The sequence below is a fragment of the Falco rusticolus genome, chromosome 5, assembly GCF_015220075.1.
Source record: "Falco rusticolus isolate bFalRus1 chromosome 5, bFalRus1.pri, whole genome shotgun sequence".
In the NCBI taxonomy this organism is placed as follows: Eukaryota; Metazoa; Chordata; class Aves; order Falconiformes; family Falconidae; genus Falco; species Falco rusticolus.
The window spans coordinates 44,810,455-44,833,939 of record NC_051191.1 but is presented as its reverse complement, the minus strand read 5'-3'; the positions used below and the strand labels follow the sequence as shown (position 1 = coordinate 44,833,939).

Below are 23,485 nucleotides of genomic sequence, written 5' to 3'. Positions count from 1 at the left end.
GTTAATTTTATTGGTGTTGCCTTTTTTAGGAATAAGGAAATATCTTTTGATTGATGGAGTCTTCTAAAGAAGATTAAGTATGTTAATGCAAACACTATCTCTTTTCGTGTGGCTTATTAGGGAGTTTCTTGGGGTTAAAATACCACAGTTACAGCTTTTTTTGCTTTTTTTTTTTTCTATTTCCATGCACCTTGCTTACTTGTAATAGCAGTGGCATTATTTATTTATTTATGACTTTGTCTGTAAGGGTGCCTAGTACTTTGTTGGTAGATAGCAAGGCAATGAACCAAGTTCATCTCTGGTGTAACATTATTGAGCTTGAGAGACGAGCATTTTTCAGGAATCTCTGAAGTGTTTTCACTCAATTATTAAATATCTTTAAGGTTATGTTTGTTGTCTGGTTTATGTCTGACTTAATGCAATGAAAAACTTCCAATGTTGCAGTTTGCATTTTCTTTTTGATACTTTGGACAATCAAATTAAAATGTCTCCAGAAAGCCTGAAAGATATATAGGCTTTGGCAAAGACCAGATCAGATGTTGGCATTTAATGCCACAGTGTTGTTGATGCAGTTTTCAAAAGATTCTAGCATTTGATTTACTGTGTCACTCTGACGTCAGTGGAAATATTCCCATGAATCTCTGAGAGAAAAAAATTAAATCTGAAAAATCTGCATTTTAGAGTAAACAACTGCATCACTTTGCAGATAACATCATTAGATGAACACCCATGGGAAAGTAAATCACATATTCTCACTCTTCTGTATAAAAAGCATTTTGTATATTAAATTCCATCACAGTGTGCTGGTGAGTTGAGAGTACCAGCATTGATCTCACATTATAGTATTTGCTTTCTTATATTATTAAGCACTAAATGGACACTTTGTGGAGCTAAGGCATTTTACCTAGTCAGCACACAATTCTTCTGAAGCTTGTTGATGCTCCCCCACTTTCCATCCCCACCTTACAATAATTACTATAGCAGCTGTTAACTTTGGAATTTGTCTTGATTTTAATTAAGACATGGCTGCTTTGACTAAAGCAGTAGATAGGAAGGAGTAGGTGAAGAGTCTAACATTTATGTGTAGTGTATGAAATTTTGCTTTACATTCATTTTCTTATGAGTCAGGATGTGATTTGAAGGCAGTATGGGAAGAGGTGTGATCTTTTGCTGGTATCTGAGTTCCTGAATGATGAGAACACTTGGCTAAATTAAATTTTTATTTTATGTTCAGGTCTATAAATAGCTACTTGAGGTGGAAAAGCTATAACCAAATAGTCCCAGTGGGGAAAAAAGAAAACATATTCAGCTTTATTTTCATACATGTGAAATTGAGATATACAGCTTCAATAAAAGTGTATATATATCCTCTACTCCTAGTTCAGTGAAGATTACAAGTAATTGAAGCTTTGGTCCATTTTTTGAGCTATGCTGAACATTACATTGACATTGGGGCAATATTTATTTTAAAGAGGACTTTTTTTACAAGGCAAACCCCAAAGTGGATCACTTGCAACTTGTCAACCTGACTTGAATTTTCTTTCTGAAAAATTCTGGTGATCTCAATATTTAAAATAACAAAACTCCCCTAATACATTTTAAGAGGCAAGGAGGGTTGTCAGGTACCTATACAGTATTTAACCTTAACAGTGGTTAAATACTGAACTAAGACAGTATCTAGCACTACAATATACATAAAGCTCTATCAAAGCTGACCCACAGATAAAAATTTGTCTCGATCCAAAACATATTTTTAATTTTCCTAACCTCCTGTTTCCTTTGAAAAATTATTCTATACCTACCCCACTTCCTAGTGAGAAAACAGTTTCTTTGAAATTATTTGTGAAACTCTTTGTGTGAGTTAAGCACAGTACGTATCTTCAGAAAGAGGATACTGAGTAAAGACTGGACTTGGAAAGCGGGGGCAGGATTGAAGAGACTGTCTTTGAGACACTGTGTGAATTAAGACAATAATATTTTGCCTTATGAGGCTAACAAGTGTTTTTAAAGAAGGAATTTAAGAAGGAGATTATTACCATATCTTCCACTCCTCTGTCACTGTGGCTAGCAGTGCCTCATCATTCCATGTACTCCATTGTTCTTGTGTAGGTTGCTCTGCTTTCCAAACACTGTTCCCCTATTCAGTATTTAAACTTCTACATAAGGGAAAGTGAGGCACGGATAAGACTTGAAGTGATAAAGTGTAGTAGATTTTTAACACTGTGTGTCTGTTTTTGTTAGCACCAACACCACTCTTTCAGCTTTTTTTCTCAGAGATGCTCCTGTAGAGTACAAAGCCTGTGCTGCTGGCTGATGGCACTGTTGGAGTGAGCTGGAGGCAATTTAAGAATCTGGTCATTTTTCTTCTCCAAGGAGATAACTAGTTTTTTTTCCCTAGGGATGGCTGTACTGTATGTTCTGGGCCTTGCAGAAAGGCTTCACAACCTTCACAGACCTGTTTGCCAGCAGGCTCAGTGAGCATGCCAAGTAATCTGAGCCTTGGGAGCGGCAAACTAGTCAAATTCTGGGTACACTCAGTGAGAAGCCAACATGAATAATGCATTGCTGTTAAGTGGGGAAAGCACTCTGTTCCGGTGTGCATGCATGCATGGTGTGATAAACCTGCAGCAAGGGTATCTCAAATGTGCACATTGATTTGCAGGATGAATGGGAAAGGATTGCAGGTTAGCAAGGGTATTAATTCAAATGCTTTCAGTTAACAAATAAGCACGGATATTTAGAAAATGTTTCTGCCTGATTTTTCTTCCCTTTTCCATATCCAGAGTCACTATGCCTACCAAATATGCAGTAATGCAGAGCTTGTGGACTTTACAGAGGAAAATCTGGAGGCCAAGAGACAAGGGAATTCCTCTGTAGAGAAGTTATTTTCCCCTTGACATTCCTATCAGTGTCTGCACAGCCTAGCTTAAGGCTGACAACTGGATGCTGCAACTGGAGATTTACGGTTGGTCAGGGCCTTTACAGCCCTGAGATCCGACATCTTGCCTGCACTCAGACACAGACATTTGCAAACTACCTCCTCTTGTGCTCTGAACTGCTGGGCCAGTGCAAACACTGTACATGTAGAGTTTATGATTAATTTAGTATGTCTTATGTTATGTTCCCATACACATTCTAGTTCTTTCAAATGGTCCTGATAGCAGATTTTTGCCCCCGCCCCTTCCCAGAACAGGAATACACAAATGGTACCAAAACAATTAGGGCTAATTTGATTACAATTTTGAAATGTGCCCATGTTTAAAAATTAGCATTAGCTTTCTTATCCAAAATAAAAATACCTGATGGGAGAAGGCTGAATATTCCAGGAAATATTATATGCATTTAAATTGGAAGTAGGTAATAATTTCATGTCATTTTCCCACACACTCGGATGCTTGGGTATGGATTGCCCTCCTTCAAAGTAACTGTGCAGAGCTCACGTTTGCTGGTCATAGAGTTATTGTGCTGACTGCTGTCACAAGAAAAGAAACAACTACATTTCCAGTCCTTGAGCTTCATACAGAACTGGACTTAAAGTTCAAAGGATGTTGATTCACACCCTTTAGCTCCACTCCTGGAAAGATTCATCCAGTGACTGAAGTATGTGCATAGTCCATAATTTGTAGTCTATGATTTTCACAGTCAGGGATCACTGATTAGGACTTGAAGTTGTTAGGAATCTCTAAGAGAGTAGGGCTTATTGTGCCAGACATACCTCATCTTTCTTATGTATTTTTCATTATAACATTTTAGTTTGGATTTGAATTAGATTGTCTTCTCCAATCAACTCTGATTATTCCCTTTCCCTTCATTTCAGTGTGCATATTTGCATGAGTGAAGTTGCAGTTAAATCTCCCTTTTCTCCAGCTTGATCTTGGTTTGCTTTCACCTTCTAAATGTAAGAATCTGTGTAGCATTTAGCTGTTAATCTGTGCACTGAGTATTCTGGTTTTATGGAGATTGTAGTATTGCAAGACACTACAATTGAACCAAATGAACAAAATAGCCTATTTTTGATAGCATCAAGGTAAGAATCCACACAAAGAGCAGTTAAAAGATGTAACTTGCTGTGGTTTAGCTGCCAAAGCTTTCTGTCACAGTCTGCTATTCTAATGTCTATATGTCCAAAGCCTAATGTGTCAGTTAAGCCTGAAATTTGAACTGAAAAGCTGAGAAATAAAGGTTTAGACAGTTGCCAAGAGCTTACTGGGCTTAAGATTTACAGCAACATGTACCATCAGCATTGCTTTTCCATTGAGACAAAATAATATGCTCCTCTCTGAAAGCTGGTTATTAATAATCAAGTTTGGCATGTATAATTTGGTCTGCCTCGAAAAAGTCCAAAAGATATTACATGTTTTCTAGCTGTAAATATTAAGTGGCCTAGTTTGCTAGCATGTGTTCTTTGTAAGTGCTCTGTAATGTAGTAAAAAACCACTGTCTCAAATGCTCACACTTTTCATATGCTGCAGGATCGAGAAACAAATAAGCAGGTTTCGAGGATGGTTACCTAGAAAGCCAATGAAACTGGACAAGGAGACACTGCCAGATCTGGAGGAGAATGACTGCTATACTGCTCCATTCAGCCAACAAAGGATCCATCAGTGAGTATTTTATTATATCTTAATTACAAGATTAAAACTTTTCCTTCTGGATTCACCTTGGAAAAAATCAATTTCTTAGTCCATGTCTTAAAGACTAGTGGCTTCAAATCAGTTCTTTGTCACAAAAAGGGAGAGATAGAGAGTCCTGAGAGAGCATAAAGTCTCTATCTAGAAATGTCTACATTTCTAATAATTAAATGTCCTGCTCAAAGCTAAAGGAAATCAATGGAAAAATTAATTTTGTTTCACTGGAATTTCAATTACATCCCTAGAGTAGTCAAATGTCTAATTCTGTCTTGGGTCAGAATTGCAGTTGTTCTTTGTCTCTTAAAGATGTGATAAAACTTTTTTTTCAGCATTTCTATGTCTAGCATAATCAAAATCAGTTCTTCTAGCACAGTCAAAATGAACTGATACTGCATTTCATTTCTAGTTATGACTGTAGAACAAGCAGAACTCTAAAGAAAGCAGAGAATGTCAGGGGGTGGGGATGCATTATTTCTCTGTCTTTCACTTTTATGGAAACAAAATTGCTTGCAAAATTCTAGTGTTAAGACCTACCAGTGACACTTGCTCAAGCCTACCAATGGCACCGGTGTTGCACCAATGTCACTAGAGAAATCATTTGACTACTAGAAGCCTTCATTCACTTGCAAAATGCAAAACAGAAGAAGCCCCATTTGACTTTCAGATCCCATGTTGACTTTCAAGGTTGTCAGTTTTTGAGGAAAGAGGGTGTCTTATGGGTAGTTACAGTGTTTGTGAAATGGGAAACAATCATTGACTAATTGGGAGCAAAATCACGAAGAATAGGCAGCAGACCAGGGTACTAACAGAAAACATAGAATGAGTTACAGGCAGCTCAAAGTCTAAAAATCTGAAATATGTGATTTTATTCAAAGAGGAGCCAAGTTGGTGTAAGGCTCTTAAATGCCTCAGAGTGAATAGACATTTTCTGCCATAAGTAGTGTCTTTCCAAACACAGCAGGAAAAAAAAAAAAAAATCACACAAAAAAACCCCAGGTGCAAATTTCCAGGGAATTTCAGATTTCAGTAGAACTCTGCTCCTAGCACCAGTCACCAGCCATGGTTATCTCCATTACATGTCTGTGCCCTGAACAGACAATCAGGTTCAGACTACAGAGCCTTCCAATACTTGAGCAGTTATTGTGTCCTGCAAGAGGAAAAGTAGGTGCAAATTAGTTTGAGAATATATCAGTGATGATAAAAAAATAAAGAAAATGGGATGTCTGGATTGATATTTTTATTAATAGTAATATTAACTACTACCTTCCCTTAAAATTACAGCACATAAAAAAGGGGTATTGTAGCTGGAAGGAGAATTGGCGTATACGATCCAGAATGTTATTTTCATTCTTCTGCCTTGCTCCTGCTTGTGTTGGTAAACTGTCAGGAGGCATTTATTAAATACTGTGTTAGTTTCATTAACATTCCCCACTGTTGTTTGACACTTCTTTTACATCATTGCAGACTTTGAAGCTCTACTCCCCAGCAGGTCTGACATTTTCCATTTTGCTTTCTGTATAATCTTCCTTTCCTTCTCTGTGGGGACTGAAAAAATGCTGGCTGAGCTTCCCTCCTCCCAGAAAGTGCTGGCTCTGACAGGATTCTTGTTTTCCCATCGTGCTCCAGCCTGTTGGCTGTGTCTCTTGTTCTGCTTCAATAGAATTTTGAAATATAATGACTTGTTCAATATTTGTACAGTGAGTTGCATGCAGGCGTTTTAATTGTTTCAAGAATTTCAGGGTTTGTTGGTAAGCAGAGCGTTTCAGGAACATCTTCAGTATGTGCTTTTGATCTTTGATTGTGGAGTACAGGTATCAAATGATAGAAAATGTAGAGTTAAGAAGAATAAGGTTATCGGTATCAGTTAACAGTCAAGAAGTGTATTATGTTGGAGTTCAATTTGTACAAAATTTCTGCTTACTTTGCGAAAATTGCTGTTTCTTCCAAGATATACATAAACATCCTGTTGAAAGATCTGTATATAACAAGCCAATAGTAAAGATACCCACCTATGATATCAGTATGAGTAGAAAAGGATTTTTGCATTTATGTTTACCCTAAAACTTATTAAATGATGTAGCAATTACTGTGAGTGGCACCTTATTTGTCTGAGTCAGTTGTGCCAGATGAGGGTTTGATCACTGAGAAAATTATTTCTCTTTCACCTCTACCCACTGCTAAATGTAGTAATCCTCACAAGTGCAGCACTGATAATTAATTGTCACCTACTCGGAACAGTAACAGAAATGCTCCAAAGCTGATAAAATCCTGCCTCTTTATGAGATTAAAGCTTTAGTTTTCAGTTGTCACTGTTGCATTTACATAAGCTTTTACTTGCTTTTTAACAACTAAAAAAGTTAGTAATTTAATATAAAATGATTTTAAAAAAAAAACAACTCTCAGGATTTTTATTTAAATTTCTAACCCAGAGACCCACAATACTGGTTTAGGAATGTGAAGATACTGGAATTCTTGAGCTGCAGAAATGAAGAACTATCATCTACAATAATGTTACAAAAATTTAGCTTGCAGTTTGGCGGTGGTAAGAAAAGTCCATGCATCTTTATGTTTGGTGTAGTTAAGGTTTTGCTAGAGTGCTCTTACCATACCATATTGCCATTAAAATGCAATTATAATGGAGACTACATAATTGTCATGGGCAGTTACTTGTGGAGTTCACATTGTCTTCAAGTACCTCATCCTGTAGGCTAGAATAACAGTAACGGTCTCTTCCATAGACTTGGGCTTTTAGATGTGACTATGTAATCCCCTTCCACCACACAGTTGTGACAAAACTGATTCAGACAGAACACACACAGGACAGGGAGGGTCCCAGTACCACACCGGTGTTCAGCTGACTGACCTCAGTGCTGTTCAAGACTTTTCATCCAACATAGGGCCATTTTTTGAGGAAGGCAAATATTTGTAACACGTTGAGTACTTGAAGTCCTCAGAGAATGGAGAATAAATGCAAGGCTTTCAGTCCTTGTGTACTGTGTTAAGGTGGTAGCTGAGAAACTTCACTAGTGTCTGCATTTTATCAGGTCTTATGTACAGTTTTTGAATTTATACTAAAAAGATAAAATTTTCGTGCAAAACTGGAATCCTAAGTGAGAAGAAGAGATGAATGGGGAAGTACATTAAACTTATTTAAGAAATAGCCACAGAAGCCTAAAATGTATAATCAGTATTTTAATTACACTATTAATGAGGATTTTTCTGGCTATTGTACAAGTATTTCTGGAGAGCAAGATATGTATTTTTGCCAGTTGAACATATCTAGGATTTTTGTGTTGTCATAAATCAATGTTTTTCCAGGATATGCTGAACAATTGCTTAATAGCATGTAGTAAATCATTTACAAATACAACCATCTTGGAAGTATAAATCTCCATATACTGAGTTTTCAACAAAGATTTCCGTGTCCTTGCTGTAGGTTTTGCCCCATACCATAGCCAGAGGTTGCAGAATTCATCCTTCTTTCCTGGGTCCATGTGCTTTTAGTTTTTTAAAATACTATTCCTTAAATATCTGTATGAGCTTGTCCATGTCTGATGTTTGTCCAAATATTGCAGTATTTCAATTTGGGTCTGGAATTCCTCATTTCTTCCTTTCTTTGCAGCATCAGACTTTTTTCCACCTCATCAAAGACTGGCAGTTTATGTTTTTTGATTCAGCTACAGTTTTCACATCCAGGTCTCCAGTCTGATACAGATGATGTTTGTAACATGGTCTTAATTTGTGGTAGCTTCTTTTAAAGGCATAGAAAGACAGATGACTGACAATATTTACCACACAGAGTCTGGGAAGGAAAATAGTTAAGACTGAAACCAGCAAGGCCTGATCAGACCTTTTTTCAGTAGGGATTAATATTTTTGAAATATTGATGTACAATGAATATGTGCAATTTTAGTAGAGCATATTGATGATCTTTTTCTTTCTTGCATTTTTCTTTCCTATTCAGATAGAAAAGGCCAGATGTGGAGAAAGGCTAGCTTTCAGAAAAAAACTAAATTTCTTTCAGGAGGCACAGCTAAGCATCTGCCCTCCCTCCAAAACAGGTGAAGAAGAAAATGCAAGAATCACATTTGTAAGATACTCCTATAACTTTTGCAGCATGCTTTCAGGTTTTGTTTTAAAGGGATTATGGCACACTTTATAGGGTATATCACAAAGCTGTCAGTAAAAAAGAATACCAAAATTAATCTTATTTCCTAAGTAGTAGGAAATCTCTTTTTGAAGGAAAGAAGCTTCTGTGTGGCTGAGGCAAACATTTTCTTTTTAATTGTGTGGAATACAAAATAATAATTTTTAAGATAGACTTCAGAGTATTCTTTCTCTCCTGCAGCCACAGCCTGGGAAGGGCTTTATTTATGCCAAAGCATTTCTTCTGAAAATTATTTATTACATGAATGCACAGTTCACAGTATGTGAAAAATGTTTTCCATCAGACATGATGAGAATTAGTTACTTTTCTACTGCATCTTAGTTATTTTATGTAGTGAGCTGCTAGTCAGTTGGGAATAGTAACAGTAGTAATTAGCTGCAATTTCTTAGATAGCTGTATACTACATAGGAAAATGTTTTTAATTCCTGATTAGAGATTTCAAACTTTGTATCAGGAGCTATTCCCCACCACCTTTTTTTTTCTTCCAAAGGAGATAAACTCTTTGGTTAAATATTAATCTAATATATAATTGGATGAACCACTTAAAAATAAATATTTACTACTTCAGTGAAAATTAGATTAAAAATTCACATAATTAGGAGGATTAGGCCAGTATCTGGATTAATTTTAAAAAAAAATGGTCCTGCATACCAGAAGTTAATGGAGTTATTCTCATTTATACTATGTTCCCTTGGGTACATAAGGATCTTGTTCAGTATCTTTGTCAGATTTCTAAGATAGGTGTCTCTCAGGGAAGAGTTAGATTTTTAAGCTTTCTCTGGATGCTCAGATCGTCCCTAATAAATCCCATCCCTGTCAAGATGATCTATGCCCAAGTCCCCCTGAGCTGCTTCACCCCAAGATCATGGATGGGTCAGGGAGCTGCTACCACTGGAGACGAGGCACAGGACTGCATGGACACTTACCTGTTTTGAACCAGGATGGTCCTTCTTGTGTTTAAATGCATTTACAGTATAATAACTATACATTTGCAAATAGCTTTTTTATAAGCAGGGAAACACAATTCTGTAAGATTCCTGCCATTAAACAAATCTTTGTGCAACAAAATTTGGAAACGCCCTTTAATGGACTTTTCTAATTCTCTCTGATTCTCAATGTTTTAATTGTCTGGCAAACTGAATGAAACAGGGCATTCCTGAAAAATACATAAAGCTTATTCTCTCTCAGATGAATATTCCTGAGTGAACTAATTTAAATTAGGAAGTGATTTGGGTGGCAGGGTGATTTGGGGGGAAGGGCAGAGGAAGGTAGAGGAGAGATTCAGCACTTTAACAGCTCTATTTTACTTCAGCGGTTTTGAGGTTATGATGTGCCAAATAAGAAACAGACAAAGCCGCTAATACATTCTTCATCCCAAAGCAATCTTGCTTTAGGCACATGATGTGAAAAATCACTGATAACCATTAATAAACATTTTCTTTTATATAAACAGGTGGATCAGCTGCAGCCTTATAATTCAGGCAAAATGAAAATAAACAGAAATTGATAATAATAATACACCCATTTTCAAACAAATAAACAGGGACATTTGGTAATATTCTCACTGGAATACTGCCAGCTCATCTTATGCTGTTACTACAGCTGATGATTTTCTTTCTCTGATATTAAATAAGGCAGAAACCTGCTGTTGTCTTAGCCAACAACAGCTAGCTACCACCAGTGGTTTCCCTGGGAGTGCAGAGGATTGGGCATTTTTCTGTACTAAAGAATACACTTCTCATATAGTTAGTATGACTTCAGACAACATCTGTGGTTTTAGTTTGTACTGTTTCCAGCAGTAGGCATTTGCTTGGAACATACCTTTTGGTATGGTAAGTGTCAGACATCAAATGTTTGTGTCTGGGTATCCCATGGAGAAAAGGTGCCCATTGATATGTGCATGCATACGTCCTGGCTTTATAACCAGACCATGGGTGTTCAGCTTGCAGCTTGTATATCTTACTAGTACAGCAGAAAATAGCCTGTACTTACTTTTTGTTTCTCAAAAATAAATTGATTTTTTTTTTTCCAAATGGGTGTTACACAAAGATTCAAGAGCTAAATTTACCCCTAAAGGGTTTGTACAACCTGCAAAATTACCAAAGAGAATGTACAAACAGGAATTCATTGGCAATTAATTTGAGGGCCTTCTTTAGATGACAGTTAGGTTTGCTGTGCTTTGTTATCCATGGAAAGACAGTTTGAAATCTCCAGTCAGACTCTAATTAAGAAAGCTACAAATATAATTTCAAAGCAATTAACCTTCACTGAGTCTTCACGTCGCTTACAGTGTGATTGTAAGAGCAATATTTCCACAATGACATTTTTAAAAGGGACTTTAATTAGGAATCAACTCTGGAACCTTTCCCGCCAGAAGTGCTCTTGTTATCTTCATTTGGGTTTTCCTTTTGAGTAAGAACACCTCACTCATATAAGACTTACAGGACCAGGCTAATGGTAATAACTGTTGTGGAACAGATCACTGGCTTTATTATCTACCTATACATTAACTTCACAGGTAATAAAAATAATAGTGTATTAATCCTTACTTATTTTTTATCTTACAAATGAGGTAACAAAGTGATCAAAACCTTCAACGAACTATCTCCTAAATAAAGTCTAAGTCTTTACTGAGCCTGAAAACAAGCTGTATTGCTCTTATGAATATTCAAACCCTTGAGCACACTGAAATTCTAACAAAGGCAGCAGAAACAGAAGAGCTGAGGAAACTGTTCGATCTTAAAGTAGCAAGGGTTAAAAATATCTCTAGAAAGCCTCTGCCTTATGCAGTGTATAGCTCAGTAATGTGTGATGAATGTTTCTATACACCTAGTTTGGAAATGTCTTCAGCTCTGACCTCTGTGAGCTGAAATTTGAAGGGTGAGATTCTCCATAGACTGAGAAATTCTTTCTCCTCAGAATTTTTCATTGCATGCTGTAGACCATGAATTAGCCTTGATGGCTATTCTGTGAGTATGGATTTGCCACCCACATTCAGAAAGAAGACAACCTGGAGCACAAAAATTTTGGAGGAAGAAATGTCCATAAAGCATGTAGAAAGGGATAAGTCCTACACTGACCCACGTGGTTCTCACCTGACAAGAGCAGCTCCTGTGATTTTCACGATAAACTGAAACCTCTCTGGCATTGTCCTAATTTATGTCAGCCTCTAACTGGGATGTTGTAACACATAGTTACGACTACTTGAGAAATTCTCAACCTTTCAACGCCTCCCACTCATGTCTGCCTATTTCTGTTTCCTGTGCCAGAGCTCCCTGTTTGCTTGGTTGTGGTGATACTGCTCTTTCTAGGGCTACTTTACAGACCTTTTCACAGAAATAATCTGAGTATTTGAATTAAATGGATTAAAAAAAAAAAAGTTGGGTTTTTTTTATATTGAAAAATAGGTGAGGATTTTTTTTTAACCTTTACCAAATGCAATTCCATTCCAAAACAATGACATTTTTAGGGATGGACAGGACATCCAGAGGACTCATTTTGGCACTTCTTTTTCATCTTTGGTGAACTTTAGCATCTCTGCTGCATCCATGTCTCCATGAGCAATGTTGGAAAATGCTGAAGGACATGTTCTTGGCCTAGCCTAGTCATGGTGAGATCTAGCCATGGTGAGTTGTCGCTCCTGCCCTCAGATGCCTTTTACTGGCACAAGGATGGGCTGAGAAGAGCCTCTTATACTCACACATGTTTTAGGACTGCTTCAGCTGGTTCTGGAACAGGCAGAGTTCTTTGTGGCAGTTATACTGAGGTGTTGACATCTGCTTCACAGACACATCTGGCAGTTCCTTCTTGGACACATGAGATCAAAATTGCTAAATTTACAAATACATGCAAATGATGGAAGTGTTTGTTTAAACAAGTAGTTCTTATTTCTTTTTAATATTGCATAATGCTTTATTTTTGCCTTTTTTCATTCATGACTCATAAAAACAGAAATGTCTAAATGTAGAAAACCTATTAACCTACTTGTCCAGAAAAATTGCTGAAATAACTACCTATGGTTGCAATATGCATGGTAACAGATGGCCAAATAACCTTGCATTACAAGGAAAATAGGTTAATATTATTGGTATTACCTGAATCGATGTTGTTAGTTTCTCAGATAAGGGGATTCAACTTTCAATTGAATCCTACAAGAACTCGTAGCTAAGCCAGAATGAAAATTACTGCGCTACTTTGATTTCATAAGTTATCTTCACAGGTTTTTAATGTTCAACACTGTCTGGGAGGTGAGACCTTGGAAAGTCAGATATCAAAAGAAAATGAAACAAAGTGGGGAAAATGCTAACTGTTCATTTCTGATCTACTACTGTCTTCTAATTTGTTTCTGCTGCTATTAAAAAAGCCTAATACAGAGCTCCAGCTTCAGCTGGAAATAATTCTGTTCTATCTGGTTCAGAGTTTAGGTTGGTTTTTCATCTAACATCCTTAAGCATTAAGACTTATGTGATGACTGTATTTTCTTTTTGTCAAAATCCTTCTAATACTTACTATTTTACATACTGATTACTTTCAGCTACATTTGGTACAGGTGTAGCTGTATCAAAGATAAGCACAGTCTTGTTTACTTTGTAAGAATCAGCAGCTTGAAGTAGAATATTGTACCTATACAGAAAAGGCAGCTGCTAGTACACACCAATTGTATATCCTGTTTGGTAGCAGCCCATCGGTAAATTGGCACAGACCTGGTGGTCAGCCAATATGCATAAATCAAATTAATTTCAGTAGGTACTGCAGGGCACATGTAGGGCTTTGGGAATAGTAGGGATGTGCGAGGAAACCAGAAGTACAGTACTGAGTAGATTGCAGATGCAGAAATGACCTGTGAGTATCTGGGGTGGAGTGGGAAAGGAGACATGAGATGGTAACCTCTAGAAAATGAGGTTTCGTTAATTATGGTACTCTTAGAGCAACTTGGGTTTTATACCTTTACTCTAAGTTTTTTACTACTTGCCTTTGTAAGTTCCTTATGTTTGGTTTCAGATTGTCTTGTATGGAAAATTCAGCAGAGAATTTTGATAGTAAAGAGGGAGCATATGAAGCCCCCCAAGTCCAGAAGCTGGACTCCTTGTCTGTTTTTCCAAATGACTGTGGAGGTGAAAAGCCATGTATGATCTCCCATGGGTAAAGATTTATTCTGAAAAAGCGAGTTTTCCTTTGGGTAAAATTACCTGAGGGGAAAACTGAGCAGTGGGTCCCACGTCGTGCAGAAGACAAGATGACATGATTCTATACCAAGCTCCCTGTCAAGATTATCTCTGTTAAAGTCAGATTTGTCTAGTGTGCAGTCCTACAGGCTGGTCTTTCTATAACATCTTTATGAATTTACCATTTTATTTATCAGTTTATTCTATCCTCTAGCTCTTCACCAACACAGAGGAGGAAAACAAACTTACTTCCTATCCAAAGTATTTTAAAAAATATGAACCTTTCCCTTCAGTCAGTTACTAAGGACCACATTTCAAAAAATGTTTACTTTCTTCAATATATGCGCAGGACCACTTAATCAGAAAATCCCTTTACTTATCTACTTATTTGAGCATCTAAACAAGTTTCACAGTCTATCCTGAAGACCTACACACTTCAAGCAACTGTAAGAAGTCTTGAGCAGTATTTGATTGACAAGCCGAAACAGTATTTCTAAACACTTATATTGTTTGCATTTTTCCTATAATTATGATGATATGCTAAAATATCTTGTTTTCCTTGAGTATGTCTATTGGGATTAAGAGATCCATATAAAATCTATTATGCCAGCCAATCTAATCAATCCAATCTATTTTGTGTCCTTTTCTTTTTTAAAAAACAATTTTCCTGGGCTCATCACAATTCTGTGTAAACTATTGAATCTGCATTCATACATAACTCTGTAAGTAGCTTCTGAAAGCTAATCTTCTGCTCTATTTTAGCCTCCAGGACCAAACATAAGAGTATGTAATGTTTTCTGTTTCTAACATAGTATTTCATTTTCAGTAGGAAATTAAATGGTTTTACCAAGTGGATGTTTTCATTTGACTCTTAATGGTAAAGCATAATAAAGAAGCCTGAAATAGAAATCAAATGTGAATTTCTACAGCTGCACTTACAAACCTTATGCTTTTGCAAATTTTTGTGGAAATATTTTGTAGTTTTCAGTGAATGCTTATAGTAAGGAATGCTTAAATAACTTTGACCTTTCTCCAGACTTCTCCATGTAATTCTTTGTTAGGGAATGAATACTATTATTGATATCATCTCATCCGGTGAATCATCTCACTTAATCTCGTGTCCTTTAATCTTCCTTGCACTTGCTCACATTCTGTACATTTTTAGTGTGCTATAGAAAGTAATGGAATTCAATATTTGCTTTAAACATGCTACTATATGTTGCTGAAATTCCCTTTTTATTTTTATATAGCTTCATCATACATAACAAAGATACTTTCTTCAATAATGCTACAAGAAGTAGAATTGTACACCATATCTTACAAAGAGTGAAATACGAAGAAGGGAAAAACAAAATTGGTAAGTGCTGAGCAATGTCCTTCTAAACATGGGTCCTAAGTCCCACCAAAAAAAAGCAAAGTTTGCCTGGGCTCATAACAGACTCTTGCTTGCTTTTCAACCACCTCAGTTTTGAGCTGTTTAGATCTCACCCACTGCTGTTGTAGAGGCTTTGCCTGGAAGACTTGATCATTTCCCTGTAATATCAGGCTGTTTTCACAGGCACAGATGTCACCACATGGGATTTATCACCTCTGCAAGGAAAGAGACTGACTTAAGTGAGAAATATGTACAGATTAAGGACGTTGGAGAAGCAGATAGATTCATGCAGAAAAACTTTTACTCCTTCATAAAAATGTATTTGGAAGCACGGCAAGATTGCTGCTGCTGTACATCTCAGCCTGTAGAGCTGTATCCTTGGATACCTGTCCATTCTTAAGGGAGATGGAAGGTTTTGTATCTCTGTAGCTGCTGTAAGTCAAAAGGGAGTTCACCAATGCTATCCTCAGTGCAAAGGATGCCATGCATAACTGTGGCACCACTTTCAAACAGTGGGTGAAGTGGAACTTTGGAAAGCAGGCAGTGGCAGAGGAGGGCTAGAGCATAAAACAGTGGCCCTCTTCTGTCTTGTGATACACAGCACATACTGCTTGTTTACCACATAGAGACTGGGGCATCACAAAGGGGCAGTCCCTGCAGCCTATGTAATTTCCCTGCTGTTTAAACCCTGTCCTTCCTAAAAAGGTAGAGAAACATCCCAGAAATTCACTTGTTTCCTCTTAAGTTCCTGGGATGAGGGCAGAAATAACTCTCAGCAGTGGCAGTGAACAGAGGGGAGAGAAGAAGGGGAAGAATTCATACGGTGCATGCAGTCACTGCATCTAGCAGACACACTTGCAGTCCCTGACTGTCTCAAGATCCCAAGCTCCCTCACATATCTGTGTTGTACCTACCAGGAACACAACCTTGCATTGATCATTGGGCAGAGCAAAGCCCTGCTCAGCTGTACAGGTTTTGCTTTTCTGCTAGAGACTTTGGAAGAAAGCATATACTTGCCAAGCAGATACTAATGCCATCACTGAAAGTGCTATTTATGTTTAATTAATACTTCTCATTGCTGTATTCTTGCTGCTATCATTCCCCTGTGGATTAGAAAAGGAATCAGGACTCTTTGCCTCTTGGTCAATGGGGTTCAAATGCCTTCAGGCTGTTAGTGCCAGTATTTAGGTTTGCATTGCCTGATGGTTGTTTAGTCCTATTTTGGTGACTTTCCAAGTGAAAAGTGCCCACATCTCAGCAGTCATTCATTATTTCTCTCAAGGTTCTCATTAAAGAGGGACAAGGCCTGACTAAGTGGGGTTTATGATTACTTTTTTGTGCTAAGTAGCACTCTGTTTGGCTCAAGTTCAAGTATATTTTCTGGTCTTGTACTACTGCAGCCTGTCTTGTTCCTGTTCTACCTGTTAGTCCAGAAGCTTTCATAAGACATAAACGGAACATTTACAGTGTTATCATATGGAAATTAAGTTTCAGTTTCTTTACTGGCCTGCAGTTCAAAAATGTAAAGATCTTCCCTGAAGTTTTCAGCTCTCAGGAAATACAGCCTTTCATCTAAATAGCTTCCTTAGACAATAATTTATGAGGTCAGGCTTCAATCCTGGTGTGAGGTCCCTGATTTCACTGAAGTTATGCTAAAGATAGATTTGACAAATGAATCTTTAAACATCCAGCATAATAAATGACAGACTTTGAGTAATATTTGAACAAGTCTTTCCTTGTATTATATCTTAGTTCATCAAAATCTACAGAAGATGAATTTTTCTATATGTATCTTTTACTGTCAATGGGCTTCAAACTTCATTTAGCCAGCTTATTATGAAAATGTATTTTGCTTTTTACTTAGCAGTTTTCTGGTCCTATTGGTAAATAATTGGATACTTTTGATTCTTAGGTCTGAATCGATTGCTCAGTAATGGCTCCTATGAAGCTGCATTTCCTCTTCATGAGGTATTTTTCTCAGTTTTTTTTTTTTCATTTTGTACCAAGATTTCCCACAAAATAAATTCTTAATTGCGTAATCATTTATTCTTAATCTTATTAATGCTATTACTCTCTTGCATTCTGCATCTCCTTCTGACATCTCTCTCAATTCAAAGCGCTTTTTTCTTGGGAAAAAAAATGGGATTTTTTTCTTGCAAAAAGAGATGAATGAGGAGAGTTGTTCTGGATCTGTTCTGTAAAAAGTATTTGGGTTTGATAAGTGAGTATGTTTTCAAAGGGAAAAAATATCATGCTTTGGTGTTTTGGTTTTTTTTTTTTAGATTCTCCAGTTTATAGCCTTTGACTTGAACACCATTTATCATAATTTCCTTAGGAAGAATAATAACATATCTTATTGAAGTCAGAGGAAATTGTCCTTTTAATGTCATTATTTAGCTTTTGGAGCACAAGTATGAGGCTTGCATAAATTGTGTTATCCATACTGGGAGTGAGAGAGATTTCTTAGATATTCTTTTTTTGCTGCTGTTGTTCATTAATGTCCAGATTTGTATTTTAGGGAAGTTACAGAAGTAAGAATTCGATAAGAACCCATGGGGCAGAAAACCACAGGCATCTGCTCTATGAATGTTGGGCTTCCTGGGGAGTGTGGTATAAATACCAGCCACTGGATCTCGTGAGGTAAGACTTCCCTGCTTTTAGTACATCACATTATAGGTGCTTTGAGCATAGGTTATCTCTTTTCTGAGAAAGCCATGAAAATCTCAGTTAATTCATGTGTTTTTTAGAAACTGTTCCTGAGGTCATAGGAATCCATTTAATTCACGTTGCCACTACTTTCAAAGTATCTATAGAGAAGCTTGTAGGAGGACCTGAAAGTGAAGGAAATTTCCTTCTAGAGTTTCCTGACACCATAATTTCTAATGAAGGGTTTGCAGAATATTTAAGAGAGGAAAAAAACATGGAAGAGAGAAACCTTTGGAGGCTGGGTAAACTTGGTTGCATGTCTGTCCACTGAGGAGTTCTTCCCGGCAGAGCATGGCTTTGGTGAAAAACAGGCTGTCATCAACTAGATATTCTTTTTTCCCAAAAAGCAACCACAGAAGGAGCACTGGGTGAAGTTTCATGATCTTTACAAATGGCACAGAGCAGAGCTTACAGTCACTGAATGTACTACTGTGTTCAGCAGCCCTAGTGGTAGATGGGTGGAAGTTTCTCCTCTACACCTCCCTTAAACTCAGCCCAGCTACATCACCACAGCCAGGATTTATATTCATCTTGAAGAAGCCTGCAAAGAAGAAACACTGAGAAAGCTCAGATGTGACACCAAGTTCTTATAGCCCTTTTAAATAACGTTTTCAAATAGGTTTGCATGTGCTCATAGAGGATTAGGTATTTTTTATGCATATGTAGAGAGCCAGAGCCTCTACTGATCATGTTGGCAGAACCATTATTGCACATTAATGGGCTTTTTCTACTTGGAGAGAGGAATATGAAGCTACAAGGCGCTATTAATGAAGTCTTAAGATGTATTGGGGTCACTGAAGATACGTCAGCCATTGGGAAGGATCATACAGAGCACACAATTGGTCCAGCATATTAATTTCTCTTTTTATAAGTTCTGTAACTGATGGGAAATTTTGCTTTTATTGATTCTCAAAATTGCTTTCAGATGAAAGATTTGTGCAGAGTGGCCCTGGAGACAGACGGTGTTATTAAGGATGTATAAAAACTATCTATTCATAAAGTAGGAGGTATTCAATTTCCATGGAGAAAAGGTTCACAGAGAAACAAAATAAAAAAAGTTTTACTGAGTCACGTAATTCTTAAAATGCTTTAGAAAACAAAGTAATGTGTTTGTACTTCATAATTTAATCCTCAAAGCTCAAAGCATTTTTTTTTTTTAAATACACTGGCCTGGACAGAAATATGGAATTTTTGTCAAATTACATTACAGAGAGGCCAATAGTTATACTTAAATTTTTAATTTTTAATTTTCCAGTATTTAAGAAGATATTAATGTCGCAGTATAAACAACTTATTTTTATAACATTTTAATCATTTGTCCAAGGTGGTCAAGGCAACTGTTCTTCATCAACATTTCTTGCTTGTGAAAGTGTTCTTGACCCAATATCTGGGGTTTGGTTTAATTCTGTTTATGAATATGAACATTCAGGCATCTGGAAGTTTTTTTAAGCTTGAGAATAAATGGTAACAGAACGAGCAAGGTTAGATTCATGATTGTTCTGGACCTTGGTAGCAGCATTCTTGAGTATCTCGGGTTTGATATTTAAGATTTTGTAAGATGCTTTAGCTTATCATCAGACAGTGACATCCACAGATTTTTCCACAGATATTTTACAAAAGAAAAAAAGCAATCAAAATAGCAGATTCCCTAGCTGAGCTCATGAGTGTTCTGTGGTGGGTCAGAGTAGGTCTTTAACCAAGGAGAAGGGGGCAGGGAGAGCTGTGAGGCTCCCTGAGCATTCACAGCAGCGTGAGTCTCAGTAGCCATAGTGCTCAGCAGGGTTCAAAGCTGTCGTCCCAGCCCAGCCTGGCGTGGCTGCAATGAATTCACTGAAGGAGAGGTGACAGGAAAGGGGAGGGAATGCCTCCTTTTTTCTCCTTTCACAGATAATAGATCCCTCACATTTCCTTAGCTCTTCCTGAATCTTTCCTATCTACTGCCACTCTCAGCAGCTCACGTGTCAAGTGAAGAGCTGACAACACCAGTGAGACCTGTTGTTCATTTCACTCAGAGCATCTCAGCATGCATATTTTAAACAGAAGCTTTTTTAGTACCAGTTCTGCATCAAGAGCAACTTTTTTGCCTTTTTCCCATACCAACAGCTACGTGGGGTGTGCTTGAAGGGAGTGGTGTTTCCATCTGTACAAAAGCAGTGGATGGATGTTAATTCTTTCACAGAAATCTAGACAGAACTTATTGCTGCCTGCTGACATTCCCCTTTACTATATGCTTTAGAAAGGCTAAGGAGTAAATTAGATGTAGATAATATAATTGTCTCATTAATAGATGTGATATTTCCACCTTAAAGTCAAGTTGCTGCAACGGTGAAATTATTCATACTTTGGTGCTGTTCTATTTCTTCCTTAGCTATTAATATGAGGCCTTACATCTCTGGTGCTGTCAGTTTGGTGCCTCCCAGATTTCATTTAATCTCATCAGCTGGCTGTTATGGAGCTACTAGTTGCTAGAAATAAACAAGAAAAAATCATTTGAGGGGAATTGTATGATTCTGCTTTCACTCTGCTTTGAAACACATGGCACTTATGAATGCGCAGACTTGGCACAATTGCAAAGGCTCTCATTAATCAACAGATGTGGTACCATGATTTTAATGACACTTCTGTTGGAATTTAGGATCCATCGTTACTTTACAAAAATAATTTAAGATCCTTACAACTGATAGCAATTGGAAAGAGGCGGGACTTACTGTATTTATATACTCTGGGACCATGTAAATCAATAGACACTGTTGCAGTGATTCCCGGGAGCTTTGGAGCACCTTCTTCACACTTCTGTGCATAGTTACTTCCCTCTCAGCTGCACACAAATTGCTTCTGCTGCTGCTTGTGCATGTTATTTACAGGACATAAAGGGAAGGAGAAAACTATTTATAAAGTGATTGTAAAGCTACCTGAATGAACCTGAAAGCAAGTGTAATGTCTGAGTAATGTGTTTTACTCTGTTTACATTAAATGACTTGATTGCAAGCTGACAACTCCCTTTCAGTCTCCTGTCAAGCCTTCCTCCCCATCCCATTGCCCCTGACATGAGAGCTTCATGTGGCCAAAACACCCGTTGGAAAGTTCTAGCTCCCTCACAACTTGTTTCTGTGATGTAAAAAACTCTGTATAGGATTTCATTCTGACCTGAAAAAGAATTAATGAAGATATAGTGTCATGTGAAAGGATCTGTCTATCAGCGCCCCAGGAAAGCCGAGACCCTTGTGCCCAACCAGTCTGTCAGCATCCCATTATAGGGACCCTTCACTGAACAGCCCTGCTGGATCAGAGGGTGATTCAACTGACTTGTTCAGGGAAATGCACCAACAGCACAAGAGGGACCCCTCGGCAGGTCTTCCCACTTTATTCGAATTTGTGACCCACTGCAGGTGACTGCTAGCACACACAAAGGACTAACACTGATAGTTTACAGAATAACACTATTAATATAAAATAGTGACAAATTAAGGTTTGTGATTGCCAGTGATAGCGACTATCTGCAAAAACAAGCTTGAAGTAATATACAACCAAACTATAATCAGGCTAGCATGAGTTAGTTATTAAGCATGCATGAGATAAAGTTCTTTCCTGATAGGCGTCCCTATGGGGGACAAGACAGGTTCAGCCTATCGACCGATCCCGGAAGTTATGATGGAGTCTTCCCTAACTTCTCCCCTCATTTGTCTACTTTTTATACTTTTGTTTACTCTCAGGTGGATCTTGAGTGACTCTAGTCATACGTTCTTTTATTATTGATTGGTGTAAAGTTCTCTCACTTCTCATTTAAAGATATAGCCAATAAAAATATAAAGTGCATGCTTGGTGAGGGGTGATCGTACCTTGGAGGTGGGCAACTTTGGGATGGAGGTGTGTGTTAGTATTATAATGAGAATATAATGAGCAAGGTTTGCCTAAGGAAAACGATTTCACCACAGTTCTGCCTCAGCAATGGACATCTTCTCTTGTATTTCCCAGCTGACAGCTACTATGCAGCTTATCAGCTGTGTGGTACCATCAGGTTCTCAATCCTGCAGGGAGTACAGCAGAGCCTGGTTGCAGTGTCTTCACTCCACTCCACCCTCCACTGCACCTCTAGGATAGCAGGCTGTGCTGCCTAGGGAGCCATGGTGGAGCAGATTCCATGCATACCAACCATCCTGAAAGTGGCAACTGTGTTTTACTCTAAAAGGGTTTCTGTAATACTACAACTTCTATCAGACCCCAGTTTTCTCTAATTTCCCCTGAGTGATTTTCCCACCACTAGGTTCTTGGCTTGAGTCCAAACCTGTCTATATTTTAGCTCTATGACTTCCTTCTAGGTATCCTGAAAGCAAAAGATTATATAATGAAGGTTGTTAAATACAGAATGATTCAGTATCATGTTTTACGCATCTAAAGTCTGTCTTTCTAGCTTAATACTTTTTAAAAATGTGCCTGATTTATAATACTGAGGTTGAAATCTTGGCCCATTTAAATCAGTGATAGTTCTACCACTGGAATGCAGTGAGGGGAGAGACAGATTAAGGCAGATGATATTGGAGGGCTAGTATACACACTAGCATAAAATGGAGAAGCTGAATATTATTTATTTTTTTTATAGTTCTAATGGTGCACCATATATGAGGATAGGTGATATGGATTATTCTATTAGGTGCTTGGGGTTTTTTTGTCTGTGCTTTTTATATTAGTTGTGGAGGAAATTTTCAGGGGAGACAGAAGAACCATCAAAGATACCAAACATTGTTTTCTATTATTATTAACAATATGAAAAGTTGGATAGTAATAAGTTAGCAAAGTTAACAAAAATGCAGGTGTTAACAACACTGGAAAATTTTGAAGAGGGTGTCAATGAGCAGAGTGATAATCAGTGAAATTTAGGTATAACTAATGCACAGTGATGCACCCTAGGAAAAAAATCTCTAGAATTCTTCATGTAGATTAATGCGTTCTGGCTAAAGTGCCAGCATACAGGTAAGAGAAATGCCATCACTGTGGAGAGCTATATGAAATTTCTGTTCTGCATATAGCGACAGAGAAGAAATAAAGAGTTTATTCTTCATATCTGGTGCAACTTGAAGGGAAAGAGTGGCAAAGGTATCCCTAAATCATCTTCATCTCCTGATGATGGTCCAGGCTAACCCAATTATGGATTGAAATGAATGTGGAAATATTCTGAATATGGAACCTAGGAAGGCCTCCAAAGACCTTATTACTGTCATCGTTTGTTTCTATAGCACTCAACCTAATGGTATCTGAGCAGAAACTTTCAGAAAAAACATGCTAGCTACAGGGCCAGAAGAAATTAAATATTAACTTTATCCTGATGCAAATTACAATAGTACAACCTGTGGAATACAAGCTGTGAAGCAAAGGGCAATAGTGGAAGACTGAGGCTGTTTGTCCATATTTAAACCAATATGTATCAAAGTAATGTCAACAT

General features: G+C 37.5%; 1 protein-coding gene across 6 annotated transcripts in view; it reads left to right on the top strand.

Annotated features, from left to right (window-relative positions):
* ANO4 (anoctamin 4) overlaps positions 1–23,485 on the top strand; it is a 204,656-nt gene that overhangs the window by 131,869 nt on the left and 49,302 nt on the right. For all 6 annotated transcript variants that reach the window (XM_037390179.1, XM_037390178.1, XM_037390177.1 and 3 more), the window contains 4 exons: positions 4,473–4,604; positions 15,215–15,321; positions 17,252–17,307; positions 17,858–17,979. In XM_037390179.1, coding sequence (XP_037246076.1) covers positions 4,473–4,604; positions 15,215–15,321; positions 17,252–17,307; positions 17,858–17,979 — 417 coding nt within the window. The remainder of the gene's footprint in view (positions 1–4,472; positions 4,605–15,214; positions 15,322–17,251; positions 17,308–17,857; positions 17,980–23,485) is intronic.